Raw genomic sequence first — 22,957 nt, forward strand, 5'->3', positions numbered from 1 at the left:
TCCACTCACCTCAGCCTCCCAAAGGTGCGGGATTACAGGCTGAACCACTGAGCCCGGCTCATTTACCCAATGTTTAAATTGAGTTGTCATTTTGTTGTAGAGCTATAAAAATTCCTTGTATATTCCAGATGTTAGACCTTCATCAGATATATGATTTGCAGAAACTTTCTCCCATTCTGTAGGTTGCTTTTCATTTTCTTGATAGTGCTCTTTGATACACAAAAGTTCTCCATTTTGAAGTCAAATTTATCTGTTTTTCCTTTGGTTGTTTGCATTTTGGTGACATATTTAAGAAACCATTGCCTAATCTCAAGCTATGAAGTTTTACACTTATGTTTTCTTCTGTGAGTTTTATAGTTTTAGCTCTTAATTTAGGTTTGTAGTTCATGTTGAGTTAATTTTTGTATGTAGTTTAAGGTAGGGGTCCAACTTCATTCATTTGCTTGTGAATATCAAGTTGTCTCAGCTAGCACTATTTAGAAAGACTATTGAATGGTGTTGGTAACCTTGTTGAAAACTAATTGACCATAGATAATATGGGTTTATTTTTGGATTCTCAGTTTGAATCCATTGGTCTGTATGTCTGTCCTTATGCCAGTACGACACTGTCTTGACTACTGTAGGTTTGTATTAAGTTTTGAAATAAGTAAATGTGAGTCTTCCATCTATGTTCTTCTTCAAAGTTTTTCTGACTAGTCAAGATCCCTTGCATTTTAATGAATTTTTTTGTTGAAATGTAACTTGAGTAAATATAAATTTAAAAAATCTAGATTCCTTGTGCTTATATAACTACCAAACTAAAATAAATTTATAAGTTAAATGAAAATACATCTACAAAACTATTAACATGGAGATTAATATAATTTATGTGATAGTGGAGGCTGTTTCTTTGAAATAGAATTGTAACTTTAAGGTGAATATGGAGATCATTACAGGTTTGTTGGGTTTGGCGTGCTGGTACTGTTGCATGCTGGGTGATGATGTACTTTTCCTTATCACGTTTTCTATTTGAATGACTAGGAAGCTTCACTTTATATAATAATTGTGACATTATTTATCTTCATATGGTATTTTTTCCCAACAACTTATTATGAAAATTTTTAGGTAGACAGCAAAATGAATATATGTATACCCCCACCTAGATTTGATTTGCATTTTACTATACTTGTTTTATATGATTTACATTTAAATCTTCCTCTCATCTCATTAGCCCACTAATATAAACTTGGACATTAACTTTTTTGGCAATATTCATCACTAAATATGAGCCAAAATATGCCTGCACTAATTTTTTTGCTTATTATAAAATGAAAATACAAAAATAATTCTTGTTTGGTTTTTGTTTGTTTTTTGTTTTGAGTTGAAGTCTCACTCAGTCGCCCAGACTGGAGTGCAGTGGCCACTCCCGGCCACCGCAGCCTCGACCTGCTGGGCTCCGGCGATCCTTCCGCCTCAGCCTTCCAAGTAGCTGGAACTACAGGCGCACGCTACCACACCCGGCTAATTTTTTGATTTATCGTAGAGATGAGGTCTCACCAAGTTGCCCAAGCGGGTCTCGAATCCATGGGCTCAGGCAATCCACTCACCTCAGCCTCCCAAGGCGCCGGATTACAGGCTGAGCCACCGAATCCGGTTACAAAAATAATTCTTATACAGAACTCATAGACTGAGAAACTAATATAGTTCAGGGCTCTGTTTTGAGATTAGATTTTCATAAATTGGGAAAGAGGGATCTGTGTGAGCCCAGCTGGTACCCTTTGGGGTGGTATAAGTTTCTGTCTCATGCCTAGGATCTTGACTTGGCATGCTTTTGTGACACAAGGTATAAATGACAGTGATAAATAAAGAATTATTCCTCTGCTTGCTGCTTCTGTGAACACTTATATCAGTTATGTGATTAAGAAAATTTTTTTGACCCCTTTTTTTCCTGAGGTCGTCCTGGAAGTTACTTAATCCAGTTCATTTCACTTGAAGTTGAACCTTTATTGAAGTATTATTTGGACCAACTATTGGGCTAGACTGGTGGTTCTCAACAGGAGAAGGGGAGTGATTTTGTCCCTCAGAGAACATTTGGCAATACATAGACATTTTTGACTGTCGTGAAAGCAGGGATGTGTCAGGAGGTCCCCAAGACTACCTCTTGTTTCTGTAGTTTTCCAGGGGGACACACAGGACTCAGCATATAATTGCACTCATGGCTGTGACTTTTTACAGCACAAGGATGAAAAGCATAGTCAGCAGGGGCAAAAGGTTCAATAAATGAGGCCCAGAGAGTCCAGGCATAAGCTTCCAAGTGTCCTCTTCCAGTGGAGTCACACAAAACATGCTTAGTTCCCCCAGCAACAAGTTGTGACAACACTTGTGAAATGTCAACCAGGGAAGCTTGTCAGAGACTCAGCACCCAGGGCTTTGAAAGCCTGGCATATGCCAGACTTCCAGATGCCCAGAAGGAAAGCATGTGTTCAGCATAAATTATGTTGTTTGTGCAAGCAGTTTGACCTCAATGAGCCGCATTTAGTTCTGGAGATGATGAGGACCCTCCCCAAATCCAGACTTTTAGATGCCAGCCAAGAACCCAATTTGTAAGCAAGCTTTCAAAGGACAGCAGTCAGCCTGTTTGTGTTCACTCTTTCCTTCACAGGGCAATCCCTTACAACAAAGAATTATTGGGTCCACATGTTAGCAGTGCTGCAGTGGAGAAACTCCGGGTGGGGCAGAGAGTGAGCACGTGAGGATGGGTCTGTCTTGGCTGCCCTGGGACTCTTCCTCAAGTACGCCTTTTTGAGACCACTCTGTCTCTACTTTCTAAACTCTCTAAAATAACCTAACTCTCACGTTGGTTTAGGACTCTTAGTTCTCTTCAGATTTAATCCAGGGAAGAAAACACTAAAAAGAAAAGATTTAGTGAAAACAGAACAAAGGAGAACAAACCACTCTGAACAGTAAAATTCCTTTTCTGAATGTTTGAAATTCCTTTTCCTGTTCAACTGTTACATTGGTGACATTTTCCTAGTAATCTAATCTCTCTACTTTTTACTTATAATGACTGAAATTAAGATCTTTAGATTCTTGGAGATTTTAGTTAGTTTCTGAAGTTGTGGTTCAATAGCCCGGTAAGAGTACCCAGTTTGCCTGTAGGGTAGCACAGAAAGGTCGAGGATGCGTAGGCCATGGTCCTCCCTCTGCTGGCCAGTGGGTGAATTTTTGCAACTCAGCTGGGGCCCACGCTCTCCAGTTCTCTGCCAGGCTGCAGTTGGTCCCTACAGTGGTTGTGTTACTTTTTTTTTTTTTTTTTTTTTTTGAGTCTCACTCTGTCGCCCAGACTGGAGTGCAGTGGCCGCTCCCGGCCACCGCAGCCTCGACCTGCTGGGCTCCGGCGATCCTTCCACCTCAGCCTTCCGAGTAGCCGAATTACAGGCGCGCGCTACCACACCCGGCTAATTTTTTGATTTATTGTAGAGATGAGGTCTCGCTGCCCAGGTGGGTCTCGAACCCGCGGGCTCAGGCAATCCACTCATCTCAGCCTCCCAAAGGCGCGGGATTACAGGTTGAGCCAGTTACTTTTTTAAAAGAATAGTCCCCCAACCCCCCTTAAAAAACGACCAAAAACAAACAAAAAAGTAGAGACAGATTTCAAGCTCATCGCCCTTTCAGGGGCTTTGGAGAAGGCAGGGTGGGCTACCTCTTGGCGGCGATTTGGGCTTGCTGCTCTTTGTGAGAGTTGTGGTTTAAGGGAATTCCCACATCTCTTGAAGGCTACACAAGAATATCAAGTGCTTTGTTTTCATTTGTATTTTAAATCTATCTCTGTATTTTCTCAATGGGCAGCTGACGATCGTTGCTATTCATAGCTGCTTCTCAAAGCTGTGTTGGCCTCAGCTGGAATTCTTGTCATTTTCCTTCTAGAAGGAACTAACTTGGGAGTTTACAACCGTTACTGTTGAGGGAGACTTCAAGTTCTCAGCATGGTTTTGCCTAAACTTAGCTATCAGCACTGCTGGGAGGAGACATGAAAGCTGTTGCTAGTCATTGTAGTCTTTTAAAGAAAAGCAGATTCACCTTAAAGTCTTGTTTGCTTAAAACTGAAATGGGCCTACTCCATCAACTGCCGTCAGGCCAAGGACAGCCAGCATGCAGCAGGGAGAGCTTTCTAGATCACATCTGCACGTTTACATTGAAGTGGAGCAGTTGTCAAGTAGGACCCGGTGATCCTGGTAACTGAATGCCTAAACTAGAAGTTTATTTATTTAATTTTGAGTTGGAGTCTCACTTCGTTGCCTAGGCTGGAGTGCAGTGGCATGCTCACAGCCACCCCAGTGGCATGCTCACAGCCACCCCAGCATCAACCTGCTGGGCTCTGCCGATCCTTCCGCCTCAGCCTTTCAAGTAGCCAGAACTATAGGCGCGTGCTCCTGCACCCAGCTAATGCTTTTGATTTATTGTAGAGATGCGGTCTTGCCAAGTTGCCCAGACTGGTCTCGAACCCACGGGCTCAGGCAATCCACTCACCTCGGCCTCCCAAAGTGCTGGGATTCCAGGCTGAGCCACTGAGCCCAGCCAGAACTTTATTTCTTAACAGTGAAATCTAACCCAGAGGCTGTCTTTATTCAGAGTTTCTTTGAGCACACACATTAACATCTGTATTGATTTCTGTATCTGTACAGATAGATATCTGCCTATTTATGCATATTGAAAGCCTAGCATTTGTTTCACTATCTCCAGTTCCATCTAGCTCTGCAGGGTGTTCTGGTTTTCTCTCTTTCCAGATTTGTAACTCCCTTCTCTGACCGTGAGAAATCTGGCTTTCATTATCCTCAGTATCATTTCTTATTTGATCAGACTTCTCATACATATGAGAACGTGTTGTGCTCCGCTGCTGTCCCCCCCAACCCCCCAGCATAAATACCCTCCTCGCACTTCTTGGGCTGTGATACTGGGATGATGCTACCATTGCTTTCTCCTCCTCACAACTGAGGCTCTCAGGCGCGAACACTCTGTTCTGGGTTGCTCAGATGTTCTCCTAACCTTGCTTGGTCTCCAGTATCCCGTGCTCGGTTGCCACAGCTGCCCTATACCCCTGCCCCCAGCGCAGAAGCCTTCCTCCCTCCTTAGGACTCTGATAGCCTGTGCCACTTCCCTGCTCGTTCCTCAAGTAGAAGCCCCCACCCCACTAGGGCTTTGGCATTCCAGGTGTGCCCACTCTTCCCTGCACCTGCCATGCAGAGACTCCTCTTCCCTCTGAGACTCCAGCACTCTGCACCTCCCCACCCCACAGACACCCTCTTACCCCTCTTGGATGCCCACATGTTTATTCTTACTCTGGGCAGTGTGGAGCTCAAGCTTTGTGCTGTCAGCTCTTCTCAAGCAGAAAGACTCCAGGAACATCCATGAGATCCATCATAGAACCAGGATCTTATGAATTGAAGAGAACTTTGGGAACCGTCTAGCTCAAACTTTATGCATGACTTTTTATTATAACAACTTAATAAAAAGTTTTCTGATTTATACTGAAAAACTCACACCTCACAAGATAGTCCATTTCATTTTTGAATAGCTTTAATTGTTAAGGTGCTGTTTCTGATTCATCCTTCTGAAAACTAATACTTTTACAGAAGATAAACTGTTGCTCAGAGCTGGGAGTAGAATCCAAAGTCTTTTTCAGTATCTAGAATACTCTTGGCCATAAATATCCAACATTCTGTTCCATGGATTGTAATTCAGGAGAAAATTCACCAGGAAAAAGGAAGCTGTCTGTACAGCTGATCTAAACCATGTCCCTGCTGGGCTGCTGTTCTGTGTGGTTCTTATTTCCACCACCCTTTCCTTGGCCTCTGGGTCTTGGCCACCTCCTGGGGCAGGGCCACCCAGTGGAACTTTTGCAGTGAAGATGCGGTCTCATGTCAGGTGGTCACTAGCCACATGGGCTGCTGGGCACTGGAAGTGGGCTAGTGTGATGAAGAAACAGAACTTCTAATTTTACTTAATTTTAATTAGTTTAAATGTATATGGCCTTGAGGCTCATTGCTGTAGGACAGTAAATTCTGGAAACCTGCCAGTTCTTTGTTTTCTTAACTGTGATGTGGGAAAATACCCTTTTGCTCTTAGTTCAGCTGAGTAAGGACATCACCAGAAGCAGTGATCCTGGGGACTGACCAGCTACCTGGGTGCGGAGCGCGTTGCCCTGCTCTCTGGCTGGTGAGGCGGTGTTCCTCACTCAGTGCTTTTTGAGTTTGGGACCTGAAGCTTATGCTCTTCAAGAAAAGATGGCCTTCTCAGTTAGAGTGGTTGCTCTTTGGCCATGGGTGGTCCCCAGGCTGCCATAAGGTGGGCCCCAGCTAGAGCCTCCAAATAAGTCTAAGCAACTAAGGAAAAGTAACCATCACCCTTCCTTTCTTAAAAAAACAAAACAAAACAAACCAGACGGGAAGACTATGGGTCTTTGGTCCTTCGGACCTCATCTTAACTTGCCTGGCAGCATGGCCGATGACTTACATAGCCCTAGTGTTTTCCTTGGCCGGTACCAGTTTGACCTGGATTTGAATACTGCGTCTAGGTCTCCTGAGTGTTTCCTTTCTTCCTGGAGCCTGCTCTACACGAGTCTTCACTGTAATGGTGATTTCTAGTGGTCCCTCAGCCTATACAGGTTGACTCTTCCTTAACTGAAATTCTTGGGACAGAAGCTTTTGGATTTTGGATATTTTTGGATTCTGGAGTATTTGCATTATTCTCCTGGTTGAGCATGCCGAATCAGAAAAAATCGAAATCCAAAATGCTCCAATGAGCATTTCCTTTGAGTGTCGTGTGGTACCCAAAAAACTTTGGATTTTGGATTCCAGATTTTCGGATGTGGGATGTGCAGTCTGTGTAGCCTCTATGCTCTATACCCTCTGCTTTGGGGAGGCTTGCCTTTCAGTCTTGCCTTGTCATCTGGCCTCTCCAGAATCTTCCTCTCTTCTTCAGGCTTGCTGACTTTGTATTCCCTTTTCTGTCCCTTATGGAGACCTGCATGACATAGATGCTTAGGAATCCTTTCTGCCCTCTGTCTGCCTTTACACACCCTTACCATCCAGATGCCAAGACTGTTGTCTCCATGCTTTGCTCTTCAAGGGAAGATGGCCTTCTCAGTTAGAGAGTGCTTGTTAGACAGTATTTCCCCTTCTTGTTTTCAACTACCAGTTAGGTCTTCCTCCCATTTCTGTGGCCTTGGTGACGAGGACTTTCTTAGAGCCTCTCAATAGTGTCCGGAAGCTGTTTAGCAACCAGAGCATCATTCCTGCAGCTCTTGGGTTGGATGCCTGAGCTGGCCATCAAGCTCCTGCTGTCTCTGTTTGAAAGTCGCAGCCAGCCTTCAGTTCCTTTCAGATCAGAGACACAGCTAGAACTCACGAGGATGTTTTGGTTCTTTCCAGATAATCGATAGACTTAACCAATTTCTCTCTCCAGACATAATCAAATGTATTTGTGTTTATAGCATGCTCTCTGAGCTTGGCATGTTATGTGCATTTCCTTACAACAGTGAGAATTGTTCCTAAGTAAGATTTGTTATGACCTGCATAGTATTTCAGCATTTGAATGAGTCACACCTCACTGTCTTACAGCATGTGATATTTTAAATATTTATAATGCTACAGAAGATAATTTGCACACAAAAAAACCAGTGGATGTGAAGAGTGATGAGGAAACACTTGCTGCCGTAGTTTAATGTTGATGTTTACCTTACCTCAGCCAGCGAACCGCTGCAGTTTTCCAATATTCGTTTTTTTCCCTTGCAGTCCACGGCGACACTTCCTCCTGTCCTCGCAGACAGGTCTCCATCCTGAGTACAGAGAGGACCTAGAAGCCCTCCAGGCCAAACATGGCGAGTCGGTGTTAGTACTGGATAAATGCACCAACCTTTCAGAGGGTGTCCTTTCTGTCCGCAAGCGTTGCCATCAACACCAGGTCTTCGATTACCCCCAAGTGCTGCAGGTGAGTGTCACTCGTCATTCTCAAGGCTCAGTGAAGGCTCAGTGAAGGTCGCTTTTGCAGGGTAAAACTGACTCCGGCAAACCCAAGTTGTTTTTCACATGCAGCTAGAGTAACCCAGTGGGGGAAAAAATGTAGCATCACTCTTCCCTGGACACTCAGACCTTCGGGTGCCTGGATGTCTGCTGTCGTGTACTCATGCAAAGCTGCTTAGTCTGAGAGAGTTCATAAGCCTTTCAAATAGTCATTATACTCCAAAAATGCAAATCCAGCAGATTTGCTAAGACGCTGCACAAAGTAGGCACATATATCTTGCTTTTACCCCTGTATTTATAAACCAGTCCAGAGAAATGTTCTTTAAGGTGCCAGCTTGTATCCTGGGACCATGCTGGCCTCCAAGGCCATAGGCAGCTTTCCTGGGAGTGGAGAGCTTTCGGTTGTTTTGTTTTCTTGGTTTTGGGTGTTCTTGCCACCCTTTGCATGTCCCACCAGTAGCATGTCCTTTATTTACATCATGAGAAGGGTGGCTTTCATAACTTTAGGCACTGCAGTCCCTCTGGGGATGTCTTATAAGCAGGATAGTTGGCATTCCAAGTGGATGGGGGATGGGAACGAGAAATGGAGCTTTGTTCACTTAAATATTTAAAAAGCAGCCAGGGTAGTTCAAGGAGGTGTATCGAGGAGCTGGTGTGATTTTTTTTGTTTTTTGTTTTTGGACCTCCAGAGAACTGGCCCATCTGAGATTGTTAGAATACTTTTCTCTCAAAAAGTGCCGCATCTCCCTCTGGAATGTCTGACTGATAACAGTGGTGATATGAGCAGGAGTATTTCTAGTAACCTTTGTCTAGACCGGAAAAATGGCTATCAGCACGTGTGTCCCATCTGGACGCCGACTTCTGAGGTCAGGCAGAATGTGCCTGGCGGCCCGTCTGCCTCCACTCTTGCTGCCTTTCTCATTTGTCCCTGGAGGAGTTTGAAATCTTGAGTTTCTTGATATTTTTTCTGAGCTTTCCTTTTCTCTTAAAGATTAGACAGTAGTTTTTTGTTGTCGTTTTCACCTTCCGAAGAGGCAAAAACTGGGAGAAGCCGAGTGTTAGAGAATTAAGGTCTCTCCTTATTTTGGTCTACCTGTTGCAACTGTTTCTTCTCTGGCACATCTCTCCTTCCCAAGTATTTTTCACATTGAGGGGGCCGAATGGGGTGAATGAGTAAGAAATCATTTGAGATTTTTGCTTTTGTTAAATTTACTGCTTCCTGTGCTGGGCTCGGTGGCTCAGCCTGTAATCCCGTACCTTTGGGAGGCTGAGGTGAGTGGATTGCCTGAGCCCACAGGTTTGAGTCCCGCCTGGGCAGCGAGACCTCATCTCTACAATAAATCAAAAAATCAGCCGGGCGTGGTAGCGCATGCCTGTAATTCTGGCTACTTGGAAGGCTGAGGTGGAAGGATCACCGGAGCCCAGCAGGTCGAGGCTGCGGTGGCCGGGAGCGGCCACTGCACTCCAGTCTGGGCGACAGAGTGAGACTCCAACTCAAAAAAAAAAAAATTTACTGCTTCTAAATTAAACATGTCAGTCTTTTCAAAGGTATTGGCTCATGAAATGAACCTCTGTACACCAAGCACATGCTAGATGCTGTGGGGAGTAGAAAGGTGGGAAGAGACTTGATGCTTCCCCTTTAGGGGGTCCACTAGAGAGCCTAAAATTCCCAGACAAAACAATTTCCTTACAAGGTAGGCTGAGGTAAGTAATGTAAGCAACGTTCAGACAGTGTGCCACGATGTGTTTACATAGTACGCGAGGACAGAGGAAACCGGCTGCAGGAAGTCTCATGTTGAATGCCCGGGGCAAGACTTTGACATTGGTTTTGAATGTTTTCAGAATGCAAGCAGTGGTGGCATTGGAGTAACACTGGTCAGTGGAAATACAAAACATTGCAGCCAGTGAAACTTTTCGAGTCTTACAGGTGTGAAGGAACCACTGTCTTGGCGTTTTTGTGTCAAGATGCTTCAATTTTGTATCAGTCAACCCTTGGGAGAACTTTATGGTCTCCAGCAACCGTTTTGCCATCTCCTACCTCTTGTCTTCCTGCAGGAGGCGACCTTCTGTGTGGTCCTTCGTGGAGCTCGGCTGGGCCAGGCGGTTTTGAGCGATGTGTTACAGGCTGGCTGTGTCCCAGTGGTTGTTGCAGACTCCTATATTTTGCCTTTCTCTGAAGTTCTTGACTGGAAGAGGTGGGTATCACCTTCTGGTAAACTCTAGACTGGTGGTTCTGTGTGTGTCAGGTATTGTAGTGTCTGCCTAGGTTTGAGAACCACTACCTTGGACTGTGTTGCTCTATTTTCCATCAGGAGAGTTAGTACACTGGCCTAGAACAGTTCACATACTGAGGCTTATGGGCCAGATTTGTTGACTGGCTGTTTGGGTGGATCAAGTTTTATTGAAATAGCCATGCCCCTTCATTTACATATTGTCTGGCTATTGTCCTGCCCCATTGGCAGGGTTGAGTCATCACAGCAGAGACTGTGTGGCCTACGAAGCCTAAGGTGTTAGTTACTCTGTGGCCCTTCACCGAAAATGGTTACCAACTCCTAGCCTAGAGCAGTGCTTTTCAACCATGACCGCAGAGGAGACTCAGCTGGGAGCTTTAAAAAATGCCTGGCTTTATATCCAGGGAGTGTGAATTTTAAAGCTCCTACGTAATTCTTTACTTTTAGTTTTTATTGTTTTTGAGTTGGGGGGTCTCACCCTGTCACCCAGGCTGGAGGGCAGTGGCATGATCATTGCTCATGGCTGCCTTGAACTCCTGGGCTCAAGCAGTTCTCCTGCCTCAGCCTCCCGAGTAGCTGGGACTATCAGTGCATACCACCACTCCCAGCTAATTTTTTTATTCTTTGTATAGAAGAGGGCTCACTATATTGCCCAGGCTGGTCTCAAACTCCTTGGTTCAGGCTATCCTCCTGTCTTGACTCCCAAAGTGCTGGGATTACAGGCGTGAGCCACCGTGCCCAGTGGCTCCAAGATAATTTTTTTTTCATAGCCACAGTGAGGACTACTGGTGTAGAGTCTCCGTTGAAGTTGCATAAGGTACTAGCTGGAGTGGAGAGCTTCCACGTGGATGAAAGCTTAGAAACATTCCCAGTATATGGTTGGAACCAGATTCTGCTTGGTGCTGGCTGTTAGTACTGTAATGAACAGAATAGCCCTCTATTCTTGTGTTTAGTGTTCCCAAGACTTTGGAGGTTGAAGAGTACTGAAAATTAATTTGTATTCATCTCTCAGTCTTGTCCTTGTCTCAGTGCTAGATTACTTTCTCCTCCCCCAACTTTTTTGATATTTCTGTCCAAGTCTGATCACCACAGGTATCCGAACAATTTACATAGCACCAAGTCACTCGTTCATCTCACATTGCTTGGAAAGCCTGTTGTAATCACATGGAGTCTCTGTTTCTGAGATGCGTAGACTCTAGGGAGTGAAGACAAACTCACAATTACAATCTTCCGTGGCAAATGCCATAGCTGATGCATGCACAGGGCCTGTGAGAAGGGGAAGCCTGCCTCCACCTGGAAAAGGAGTGGTTACTCTTTCCGTCTTAGAAGTGATGAGCCAGGTTGGACTCAGTGGCTAAGCCTGTAATCCCAGCACTTTGGTAGGCCGAGGCAAGTGAATTGCCTGAGCCCGCAGGTTTGAGACCAGACCAGGCAACTTGGCGAGACTTCGTCTCTACAATAAATAAAAAATTAGCCAGGTGTGGTAGCACACACCTGTAGTTTCTCGGACTACTTGGAAGGCTGAGGCAGAAGGATCGCTGGAGTCCAGCAGGTCGATGCTGGGTGGCCATGAGTGTGCCATTATGCTCCAGCCGCGACTGAGTGAGACTCCAACTCAAAAAAAAAAAAAAAAAAAAAGTGGTAAGTCATTTCCAGCATTCCTCTCCCTGTGAGAACATTTCCTGAGCATCTTCTGTTGACAGACAGGATAGAGGGAAATAAAGATGACCAAGGCCAAACCATTCCTCTAGGAAGCTCATGGTGGTGGAAGATAGAGAAACCAGCCAGCAGGGACCACTTCCTGTGATGGGATGCAGCCTTGACTGGAAGGGATACCCCAAGGAGAGGAAGAGGGAGACACACACCATTGTTGGCAGGGCGATTGGAGAGGCTTCCCAGAAGCGGTACCTCTAAGCAAGTCTGAAAGGATATGCCCTGAATGCACCTGGTCTCACCTGAAGGGAGGTTTCTGTGACGGTCTAGATCTGCTTGGGTAGTGGTGATTATGGGTCAGAGAACCCCGGAACTGAAGTCCTCAGGCCTGGGTTCAGATAACAAGCTCTGTTGCTGGCTGGCTTGCTTTGTGATCTTGACAAAGGATCTGATCTCTCTGAGCCTCAGCTTTCCTATCTGCACAGTAGAAGTCATTTGCTTGTTTGCACGTGTCCATTATGTGCTAATTGTGTGCTGGGCAGTAGCATTCCAGGTGCCGGGGACATGCTGGTGAGGGGAGCCAGGCACGCTCTTCGTCCCTGGCATCGCTGGTGGAAGTGAGGTGGAGATTTTAATAAATTAATTTATACAAATGTGATGATAAACTCTGCTGCGTGTCATAGAGGAAAAGTGATTGTCGAGTCCCGTCTGTCTCTTACCCACCATATTTCATCTGTTAGCAAATCCCATGGGCTCTGCCCTCTCCTCCCTTCCCTCAGCTTCTCCGTCGTCAACGTCTCTTGCCTGGTGTTCACAGTTTTTCCAGTTGCTCCCTTTGCTCCTGTTCTTGCTTTCCTATAGTTCTAGCACTCCAGACAGGACGATCCTGTTGAAACGCGACGGGTCACATGGTGCCTTTGCCCCAAACCTGCTAATGGCCATCCAGCTCCAAGAAAAGCACAGGTCCTTCAGGGGCCTCCCAGGTCCTCTGTGCTTCGTGGTGGCCCTCCTGCCCTGCTGCTTCTTTCCTCCTGCTATTCTCCGTCTCTGTACTCTTCCTAGACCCTTGGCCTCTCTGCACTCCTGGAACACATCCACCATGCTGCTTCCTCAGGGGCACTCCCTTGTGAGTCCTTCTGCCTGGAATGCACTTCCTCAGGCATTCTCACTGCCTGCTTACTGCCTTACCTTCCATGTCTGATTTGTTCACTGCTGTGTTCCCAGGACCTGGCACGCAATAGGACCTCCATAAGTATATGTCAAGTAAATGAGTAGATGTGAATAGATAGCTAAAGGAGAAAAGTGTGTGTTAATTTAGAAAGGGAGTGAAGAGTTTACCAGGTAGGTGAAATGTGACATGCAAAGGCCCTGTGGTAGGGCAGAGCATGGGCTGTTCAGGTGACTGAAAGAATACCACGTGGTTAGAGAACACCAGTGAGTGGAGGCAGGATGAAAGATACATGAAGTCGTGAGTGGGAGGTAAGAGAATGGAGCTGGTGAGGGAACTCCTGTGAGAAGGTCGGCCATGAGAAAGGAAGGAGAGAGAGCATAGTCACTGGAAGGGACATGGGGCGAAGGAGGCTTGGGGTATTATTTCTACTTGGTAAATTGAAACAAGACGCTTCCTGTAAAGACTTGTGTGATGTCAGTTGTTTTGCTGTTGTTTCCAGAGCATCTGTGGTCGTACCAGAAGAAAAGATGTCAGATATGTACAGCATTTTGCAGAGCATACCCCAAAGACAGATTGAAGAAATGCAGAGACAGGTAAGAGGCCGCGTCCAAGCACCGTGCTGGGGAGGTGACATGGGTGGTGCTGGAATGGAGACTTTGACTGCTTGGATACAAAGACAGTGGCTGAATACATGCGGGGGCACTTCCTGCCCTAGATCCATTGACCAAACTCAAACCACGTGGCAGCAGTGTTAGGCAAGTTGCGTCAAGGGCGGTTTGAAATGACAACTGTTGAGATTTTGGACTCTGCTGTGGCGAGCCTCTTGCAGTTTTAGGGTCTTACCACAGCGGTGTTCAGGATGCAAAGCTGAAGCTCCTTGGAAGGTTTGAGTCACAGCAGGCGATAGTCTTCATGACTGAGACGGCCGTGGGAGCGGGACCGTTTCAGGCAGTGCTGTGTGGCTGCTTACCATGAGGATGCTGTGGGGGGCCTGGCCTCGGTTCCCAGTTCAGATGGCTGGTGGTCCTCTCTTCTCTCCCCTTGAGCACCTGCCATCTTTCCGCCTCCCTTCCGAGTCTCTCTCCTGTCCTCTGATGCCCCTTTCCCTGGGCTGCTCCAACTGTCTCGGGTACTCCACTGGGTGTCCCATTTTGTCCTGCTTCTCTTTCTTTCTCCAGAACAAGATTTAATCGGGCTTACATTTCAAGTAAGGCAAAGACCTTCAAATCTAGTCCTCAGTGGGTACTGTACTTGTTGTTTCTTTTTGTTGAAATATCCCTAGGTAGGAGATGAGCAGAAGAGGCGCAGCAGGTTCTCAGCATTAAGTGTGGAACTGCCCATGCGTCCCCTGGTTTCAGATGGACACCTTCACCTTCAGGCAGGAAGCCTGCATTTAGCCTGGTCCCGAGACTAGGCAGGGCAGTCACCTAGTATGTGGAATGAGGATGGAACCTGGGATTCTCACTGCTCTTTTGTGTTTTTTAATGAGTCAGAGTCTCACTCTGTTGCTTAGGCTAGAGTGCTGTGGCGTGATCACAGCTCACCACAGCCTCAAACTGCTGGGCTCAGGCAATCCTCCTGCCTCAGTCCCCTGAGTAGCTGGGACTATAGGTGTTCGCCACCACGCCTGGTAAATTTCTTTTTTTTTTAAATCTTTCGTAGAGACAAGGTCTCGCTATATAGCCTAGCCTATCTTGAACTCCTGGACTCAAGCAGCCCTTCTGCCTCCGCCTCCCAAAGTGCTGAGATTACAGGCCACCACTGCAAGGCCCTCCCTGATTTTTAGATACAGCTTCAGTCTGCCCTCCTACTCTAACTCCACCCTCCCCCCACTTGGGCTCTGCCCTGTGACTGGAGTTTTTCTCCGCTGATTTAGGAGCAGTTCTCCTGAACCCATCATTTTAGTTACCACTTCCCTCTCTACTTTTCGGCTTCTGCGTTTTGTTGCTGTCATCTTGTCTCCCATTCTCTTTATCTTAGGGTGTTTATACCTTACATTTAAAAAATTCCCATGGCTTGCCATTTTAGGGTTTTGGGAGAGAGCGAAAGTTGGTGGCTGAGTCCAGTCCACCCTCTTGATCGTGGCACTTAATTTCTTGCCACATAGCGCTGAAGTCTGCAGGTTCTAACTTCAGGTTGCCTGACCCAAACGTCAGCTCTGCAGTTTACAGACTCTGTCTGCTTGGTGAGGATCCACCTCTCTGGGCCTCCGTAGCCCCATCTGTGTAGCATTTTGACTTTCTGATTTGAACACACGTCACAGGTCAGTCATAGCCTACCTGCGATTTCTTCACAGCATCCTCATGCTCATTTTGAGTTTCTGGGTTTTCTAATTGCTACTTAACTGCCAACTTTATCTGAGTTTTAGTGAATGAGACAATCAGTCTAGAGATCTCTAGGTTTTCCATCTAAACCTGTGTTTCTTAACACTTGTGTAGAAGAAAGTGCTTCTTGAAGAGTCACAGTGTTCTTTGTGCTACTTTTTATGGCATCTTGATTAATTAACTAAATACAGAATCATGTGCTAAATCAGATACCTTTTAATACTAGATTCTAGTTTAGAAAGGTTAAGAAAGAACTGGGCAGGAAACAATGAGAAAATTCTGTCCAGTTACCTTCTTCATTGTCCCACCCTCAAGTTGGGGAAGAGAACCATCTGGTTTTGGGGGCAGGGTGCCTACTGTCACCTACTGTCACAGACTACTGTTGTCCTGTGGAACACGGGGTGGGAGCTACGGGTCTGAGACAGACTTGCTTGCCATTTTCAGTAGCAGGCTCAGAATCTTAGAACAGTTGCCAATCATTTAAAGTAGGGTCCTTTTAGGTGACCTGGGTTCAGAGAGACACACTTGGAGTCAGGAGACTTGTGCATGAGCCCCAGCTCTGTCCCTATGAATTGTATGACTGTGATAAGTCACCAAAGCTCGTAAGGCTCTTTTTCCTCCCCTGAAGGGCTGGCTAAATCATCTCTCATGCTCCATGCAACTGGTACACATCTATGACATGCTTGTCCCTCGTGAGAATGTTACTCTCCTTGACAGCATTCCTCATTAAGTGATCATCTCTTCTTCCTGGAACAGCTCTGGTCACAAGGCCACTTACCTCCTCCAGTGGCGAACATACCACTCCGCCAGCTTACAAGAGAAGGGTGGTCCTGGCACTTACCTGCTGCCTTTCTCACTGTCCGCCTACTTTCTGATGCCCTCTTACCCTGTGCTGCTTTCCGACCCTCAGCAGCTCTCCACTGTGGTGCCTCATGGGTTCTGCTCTCCCTTCTCTGAGTATTTTGTTTTCTCAAATGACCTCCTTTTTCTCCCAACCTCACATTTCTAGACTGGACTGACTTCAACTAGATGTGAGAACATCTGCTTGAAGTAATTCCCAGACAGGTATAAAGGACAGGTTCAGCTACTCCTAGCTGCCACTAACACCCTCCTCCCCCAGTTGTAACAACCGGAAATGTCTCTAGACATTGCCAGTTGACCCCTTGGGGCAGAGGAGTGGGTGGGAATTGCTTTGTTTGAGAACCACTGTTCCAGGTTAATGTCTCTTCTTTCTAAGACAAGCGAGAGTTCTTTTATTCTGTAACATAAGATACTCTTTCCAAAGTATGCTTACCTTCCATCAATTTCACCTGACCTGGGCAGGAGTAACTGAAAAGATAGCATCAACCTGATTCTGAAACGTTCTTATGAATTCTTAGGGAACCCTGTTGGGGGGGGTCGGATAGGAATCTCTTTGTAAGACAGAGGTGAACTTTTAGGGGAAGGCGGAAGGCTTCTTGCATCGGCAGTTGATACCCTGGATCCGCTCCATGCTCGCCTGGTCAGAGGGCCGGAGGGTCTGATTTGCCTTTGAGAAACCCTGAACCACGCGAAGGAGCTGCACAGACAGCTGTAGCCAGCAGGGGTCTCCATCCCCTTGGAAGTGACTCCTCTTCCTTGTGAGTGTTCTGATCTTGCCGATGTCCTAGGTGCTGTCAGCCACTCTGTGTCCTCATAGCTGTTCCTCAGAGACCGGTTCTTTCTGATGGAGAAGAAATCATGCTCTCTCTAGATGAGGTCGAGCTGAAGTTTCTGATTTGACCCCAGAAATGTGGGGTAGGATCTTGGTGAGGAAGATGTTGTGGCAACATTTTGCAGCTTAGGTAGGGTTTAGGATCTGAAAGCAACCATCTGACTGATGTCTACGGTGGTGAAAGTCCTTGTTGTGACTTGGGAGTTCAAGTGTACCAAGGGAGAAAGACATGCTGCCTGATAAGGAAAGGAAAGGAAATCCCCTCTTGACTTTAGATGTGATCGAGGCAGCCATAAAGTCAAGTACAAGGCTAGAGCCTAAGTAGGTAGGAGCTGTAGTTAAGCTAAGATTCTTGAAGAAAAGTACAACGTGCGTCCCTGGTATCTACTCCCGAAGGCCACCAATGAGCAGTTACATGTGGCATTGAACAGGCCAGCGGCTGCTTATAGAGTTTTTGTGGGTAAGTCAAAAAAACAACTTCTTAAGTTAGTAGAGGCAAGTAGTGTAACAGTGCAAAGCAGGCTTACCAATTGACTTTTTATTGTCCTATGAGCTAATTAACTAGTTAATTAATTTTTTGAAACCCCAATCGGCATTTTTCAGGGCAAGATTATAGGAGATAATGAGAAATCTGTGATCCCCATTCCAGTATTCATCTTGGGGATATATGTGTATAAGCACAAAGGAAATTGAGGGGATAGTATCAATTTTCCTACGTACATTAGGGGTCTGAAATTCAAGGGAGAAAGGTCAGGACGGACTTACTGGAGAGGTACATTTGAGATAGGCCTCCAAGACAGGAGTCCATCAGCCATCTTTCTTAATTGGAAGACAGCCAAAAGTACGCAACGAAATATTTTTCTGTCGTCAATTGGAACATTCATATTCCCAGTCTTCCTTGAACCACAAAGAAAAACTACACAATCTAGGGTCTCGGAAGACTGGGTAGAGACTAGACAACATCGTTAGAAATGTTTGTGTGGACAAGGAGGAGGGTGTAAATGGATCCCCGGTTTATCTGTTGAGTAGAATTTCCAAACATTCTTTTATTGGTCAGTGACTCCACTAGCAGTGACCTCTAACCTCAGCCACACTAGGAGGGGGAAGTCAGGAGCCTGCCTTGTCTTTGAACTCTTCTTTGTACTCAATTGACTAGGAGCCTTTGAGGTGGCAGAAACATCCAGCATCTTCTTTCCTCTCTAGCCTTTAGCACTTGGAGCATGTTAAAACATCAGTTTCTTTTCATTCTGTCACATTCTGTCATCTCAATGTGCCTTCATGTTTTCCTGTTAAGATACCAAATATTTATACTGCAGAGAAGGGCTTGAAATATAATGGGATAATTAAGAAAAAGACCAAACACTTCTATGTAAGCAAATAAATCCCCAGGCATCTGGTGGCCTTACCTTGTAGGACTACAGGTAAGCCTACTTGTGGTTGAGAAGAGGGCAGAAGAAGCCATGGAACGGCAAATGTGTTTGTGTACACCAAGCTTGTGTACTTTATGGGAGGGCTTCTATAAGGGGCTCTTATTTTATCTTGTCTGAACACAGTTTGGACACATTGAGTTATTTGGTTTCCTTCGCTACATATTTAAGGGGAGAGAGACTGCTACATGTGCGAGTTCTGAGATGGTTGTCTAGCAATCTGCTATGAATAGAGAGGATGGAAAAGTGATTTTAAAAAAGAATTCTCAGCTGGGTGCAGTGGCTGGTTTCTGTAATCCCAGCACTTTGGGAGGCTGACTTGGTGGGATTGTTTGAGGCCAGGAGTTTGAGATCAGCCTGGGCAACATAGCAAGACCCTGTCTCTAAAAATAATTTTTGAAAAACTAGCTTGATGTGGTGGCACATATCTGTGGTTCTAGGTACTCAGGGTACTAAGACTTACTTGAGCCCAGAAGCCTGAGACTGCAGTGAGCTATGATTGTGCTACTGTACTCCAGCCTGGGCGACAGAACAAGACCCTGTCTCAAGAAAAAAAAGAATTCTTAGCATATTGAATGTAAGGACGGGCAGCTTTGCGGGCTTCACTATATCCCAGGTGTATCATTGTAAGATGGCAGAATTTGTCAATTCAGAGAAGTACATGTTTGTTTGTTTTTCATATTTTGAATTTCTGACATCCAAATGAGTCTTACTATCAATTTGAGCATTGAATGTAGTTTCTATTTCTTCCCACCAAGTTGTTATTGATCCAGCATCTTAGAACTGAGGAAGTACGGAAATTATTCTTCGTGGTGATGCTCCTGAATCTTTAAGATTTAATTTTGTTTATCATATGTATTTTTAAAATAGTGGATCTTGTGTATGTGTTTCATAAAGTTTTCTGTTTAAAATATTTCATTTTTAAAATAATGTTTGTTATTTGCCTAAAGGTGTAAGCCCTCAGATGTCTAGAAACTTCAGTAACCCCGACTGAAGGTTCCCTGTGCTGGTGGCTGGGCTGTTATGTCCATGACAGTTATACAGCAGTCTGTGTCTATCTCGCCCCTGTTCCACCACCTCCAACACTACCCTGTTGAAAGCAGACTCTTTCAACCCAGTAGTGAGATACGCCACTTGAAGAGTAATCTGAATTTTTTTTATGTGAAGAAATTAAGGATAAAGAGATGTGAAGAATCCTCCCAAGACCACACGGCATGTGAGGGATAGACAAAAGAGCACACTTTGTTCTGCTGCTGTTCTGCTGTTCTGCTGAACTTTGTTCAGACCACAGGGCTGTGTGGCCTGCATTGAGGGTAAATATCAGGATGAACTTCCCAACAATCCACGCTAACTCCTTATTGAATAGTCTTCTCAAAAGAGTGGTTGCTTGAGATGCTTAGGACTGGGCACATCCGTGGAACTGTATTAAGAGGAATTCACTTCTAATTTCCAGGATCAGTATTGTTACGTCTGTCATTCTTATCCGCCACCCTTTCCCACAATGTGAGGTTGGGGATTTTTTAATGTACATAAACTGGACTCTCAGGGCTTTTTAAAAAATGCCAAATATTCCCTGCCTCCCCTCCCCTCCCTGACTCTGCGGCCCCGACTTGCCACTCCAAGCTGTTTCCCAGTCTGTTTTTGTACTTGCCCTTAGACAGCTACTGGATCGCTTTCCTTTAAACAGAACACATCGACCTGATCCTGTTCTTCCCGTGAAACAGCCATGATTCTGATACAAAGTGAGGCTCTTTGGCTAATGCGAGCCTTGGTGATGGGTGGAATCCTTTTGTGGGATAGTTAAATTTCATTATTTTTTTGATAGCACTCTCTACTCTGAGTTTTTCTATGTGTATAAATCCCTCTTGTGGAGGGGAGTGGTCAGTGTGTGTTATTTAAAGCAGGATAAAATAAGAGCTCATTTAATTGGAACCTTTAAAAAAAAATTTGGTATTAAGAACCCTGTTGGAAAGAGACTTTTACCAAGTATCTGTTGAGAAACCAAGAAAAGCATTTTAATAGAACTGTCTCAAATTTATAATGCATGAAGGCCTGTAAGTAAATTTTCCTGTCTTTAAGATTTGGAGTGATTTGAAGTTGCTTTGTATAGCTTCTGAGATTTGAATCCTTATGGTCCAGATGGAGAGACCATAAAGCCACTTCCCTGGCAGCCTGGGTCCGTCTTCTCTGTGGGCAGATAGAACTGTGTAGTCTATGCAACTTTGCATAGATCATCCATCTCCTTTTGATGTCAGTTTTAATTGATGACTTTTTCTAGTGCAGCCCACCTGAGCACTCTTTAAGCTTAGGAGAGTTAGAGTCCTTAATCTCATAATACAAATCAATTAAATAGATATGTATTAAGCGCCTGCTCTGTTCCTTCTATTGATTGGCACATCGAGGGAGATTTTTAAAAGGGGGACACAGATCCTGTCCTGAAGAAAGTCCCTCTGGTTGCTGGGAAGAGAACTGTCAGTAATATAAATTACAGGGCAAGGAGTACTTAACTCAATGCTAGGGGGAGTCAGGAAAGACCCCAAGAAAAGTGCCAGGAGGGTAGTCTCGAATAGGCAGAGCTGTGGGGCTGACTTCCCTGACTTCCACAGTGCGGCTGGCTCCTGTGGCGCTGAGTGGAGCAAGGTGGAGCAGCCCGGGGAGGCAGGGGCAGGACTTTGAATCCTGGGGCAGAGAGCTTTGGGAAGGAAGGGAGGGTGACTACCAAGCGGAGAAAAATAGAGAGATGTGTGCAGTAAGGGAAGGCAGTAAGTATAATCGAAGAGATTGAGGAAAAAATCAAAGAGCTGGGAGGAACCTTGGAAATGATTCTTATTTGACAAATGATGAGTAAGCCCTAGGGATCGGATGATCTTTTTTTTTTTGTAAGAACTTGTATTTACTTAAAAATTGCTTTCAGTGATAATTGTTTAGTTAATTGATAAGTTCTAATGACTTGCTAATTCAATAAACTATTTTATTTTAGATGAAAATTATGAGGGCTCCAAACTATCAATATCAATCCAAGTTCTTGACGGGATGATCTTGAGAATGAGTTGTTAAGGCCCATTTGCAGCTAGAACCTTGGTCTCCTGGCTTCTGGAGTGTGTGTGTGTGTGTGTGTGTGTGTGTGTGTGTGTGTTTGCTTGGTATACAGTATTTTCCAAACTCTGGGTAGTAACTCACTGCTATATCTAAGTCAATTCAGTGGGTCATGATTGGCATTTTATTTAAAGAAAAGAAAAGATACAATAAACTATCAGGGAGCCATTATACATAGTAAGGGTAAATATTTCCTGAAACCTTTGTTTTGGTAGTGAGCTGTCTCATAAAATGTTTTTATGTGTTTCTTACTATGAGTCTCAGGCCAAAAAGTATGAAAAATATTGTAAGTAGAAAACCCGTGGGCCTTTGAGATGGAGAGACCTGAATTCAAATCCTTTCTTTTTTTGTTTGTTTTGAGTTGGAGTCTCACTGCATCATCCAGGCTGGAGTGCAGTGACATGCTCACGGCCACCACTTCTGGGCTCCAGCGATCCTTCCACCTCAGCCTTCCAAGTAGCCAGAACTACAGGGATGCACTACCACACCCAGCTAATGTTTGGATTTATTGTAGTGACGAGATGTCGTCAAGTTGCCCCAGCTGTTTTCACACCCGCAGGCTCAGGCAATCCACTCACTGTGGCCTCCCACAGTACTGGGATTACAGGGTGAGTCACCGAGCCAGGTCTAATTTTTTGATTTACTGTAAAGGTGAGGTCTCGCCGAGGTGCTCAGTCCTCTTGCCTCTGCCTCCCAAAGTGCTGGGATGACAGGCATGAACCATCATGCCTGGCCCTGAATTCAAATTCTGAGCTCTGCCATCTCTCTACTGGCTTTGTGACTGGGCAAATTAATGTAACTTTCCCATGCTTCTGTTTTCTTATCTAAAACCTGGGGTTAGTTGTATTGCTTAAATAAGATCATTTACTCAAAGCATGTAGATCCTGGCCCCCTTGCCCATGCTGGCAGTTATTTTAGAAGCTCTCCCTCTGGGTTCGCATTTGAATATTGGAAGGAGCCTCCATTGTAGGGAGTGGTCTCAAGGAACCACAGTTAGTCGCCACCACTGGCGTATTATGCATTTGCTTCTGGGCTTGGAAACTTGAAACTGAATTTATTCCTGTGGATTCTGGCATACTTTTTACATCTTGGCATGGAAGGAGGTTCACCTCTCTGCTTTTTTTGTTAGGATCAAAGTGACTTGTAGTGAGATCAAAATCAGTGATTCTCTAGCTGACCTTTTTTTTTAAAATTCAGTGGCACACTTCTACATTTCAGTGGGAAAAAAATATACTGAGTTTCCCCTTCTTCTAATATTTTCTCAGCCAAATCATGATTTTATTCATTTCTTTAAACTAAAAAATTAGTAAATGAACTTACTTAAAATCAGAATAGACGTTTGGCTGGTGAACGGCTGAAGAA

At 45.0% G+C, this 22,957-nt stretch overlaps 1 protein-coding gene across 1 annotated transcript in view; it reads left to right on the forward strand.

Annotated features, from left to right (window-relative positions):
- Positions 1–22,957, forward strand: part of LOC103272774 (exostosin-2-like) — a 103,274-nt gene that overhangs the window by 23,884 nt on the left and 56,433 nt on the right. Inside the window, exons 6-8 of the mRNA XM_008070244.2 lie at positions 7,773–7,968; positions 10,056–10,195; positions 13,555–13,648. Coding sequence (XP_008068435.2) covers positions 7,773–7,968; positions 10,056–10,195; positions 13,555–13,648 — 430 coding nt within the window. The remainder of the gene's footprint in view (positions 1–7,772; positions 7,969–10,055; positions 10,196–13,554; positions 13,649–22,957) is intronic.

This window comes from Carlito syrichta, unplaced genomic scaffold (genome assembly GCF_000164805.1).
Source record: "Carlito syrichta isolate Samal-C Ts95f unplaced genomic scaffold, Tarsius_syrichta-2.0.1 Scaffold313210, whole genome shotgun sequence".
NCBI lineage: Eukaryota > Metazoa > Chordata > Mammalia > Primates > Tarsiidae > Carlito > Carlito syrichta.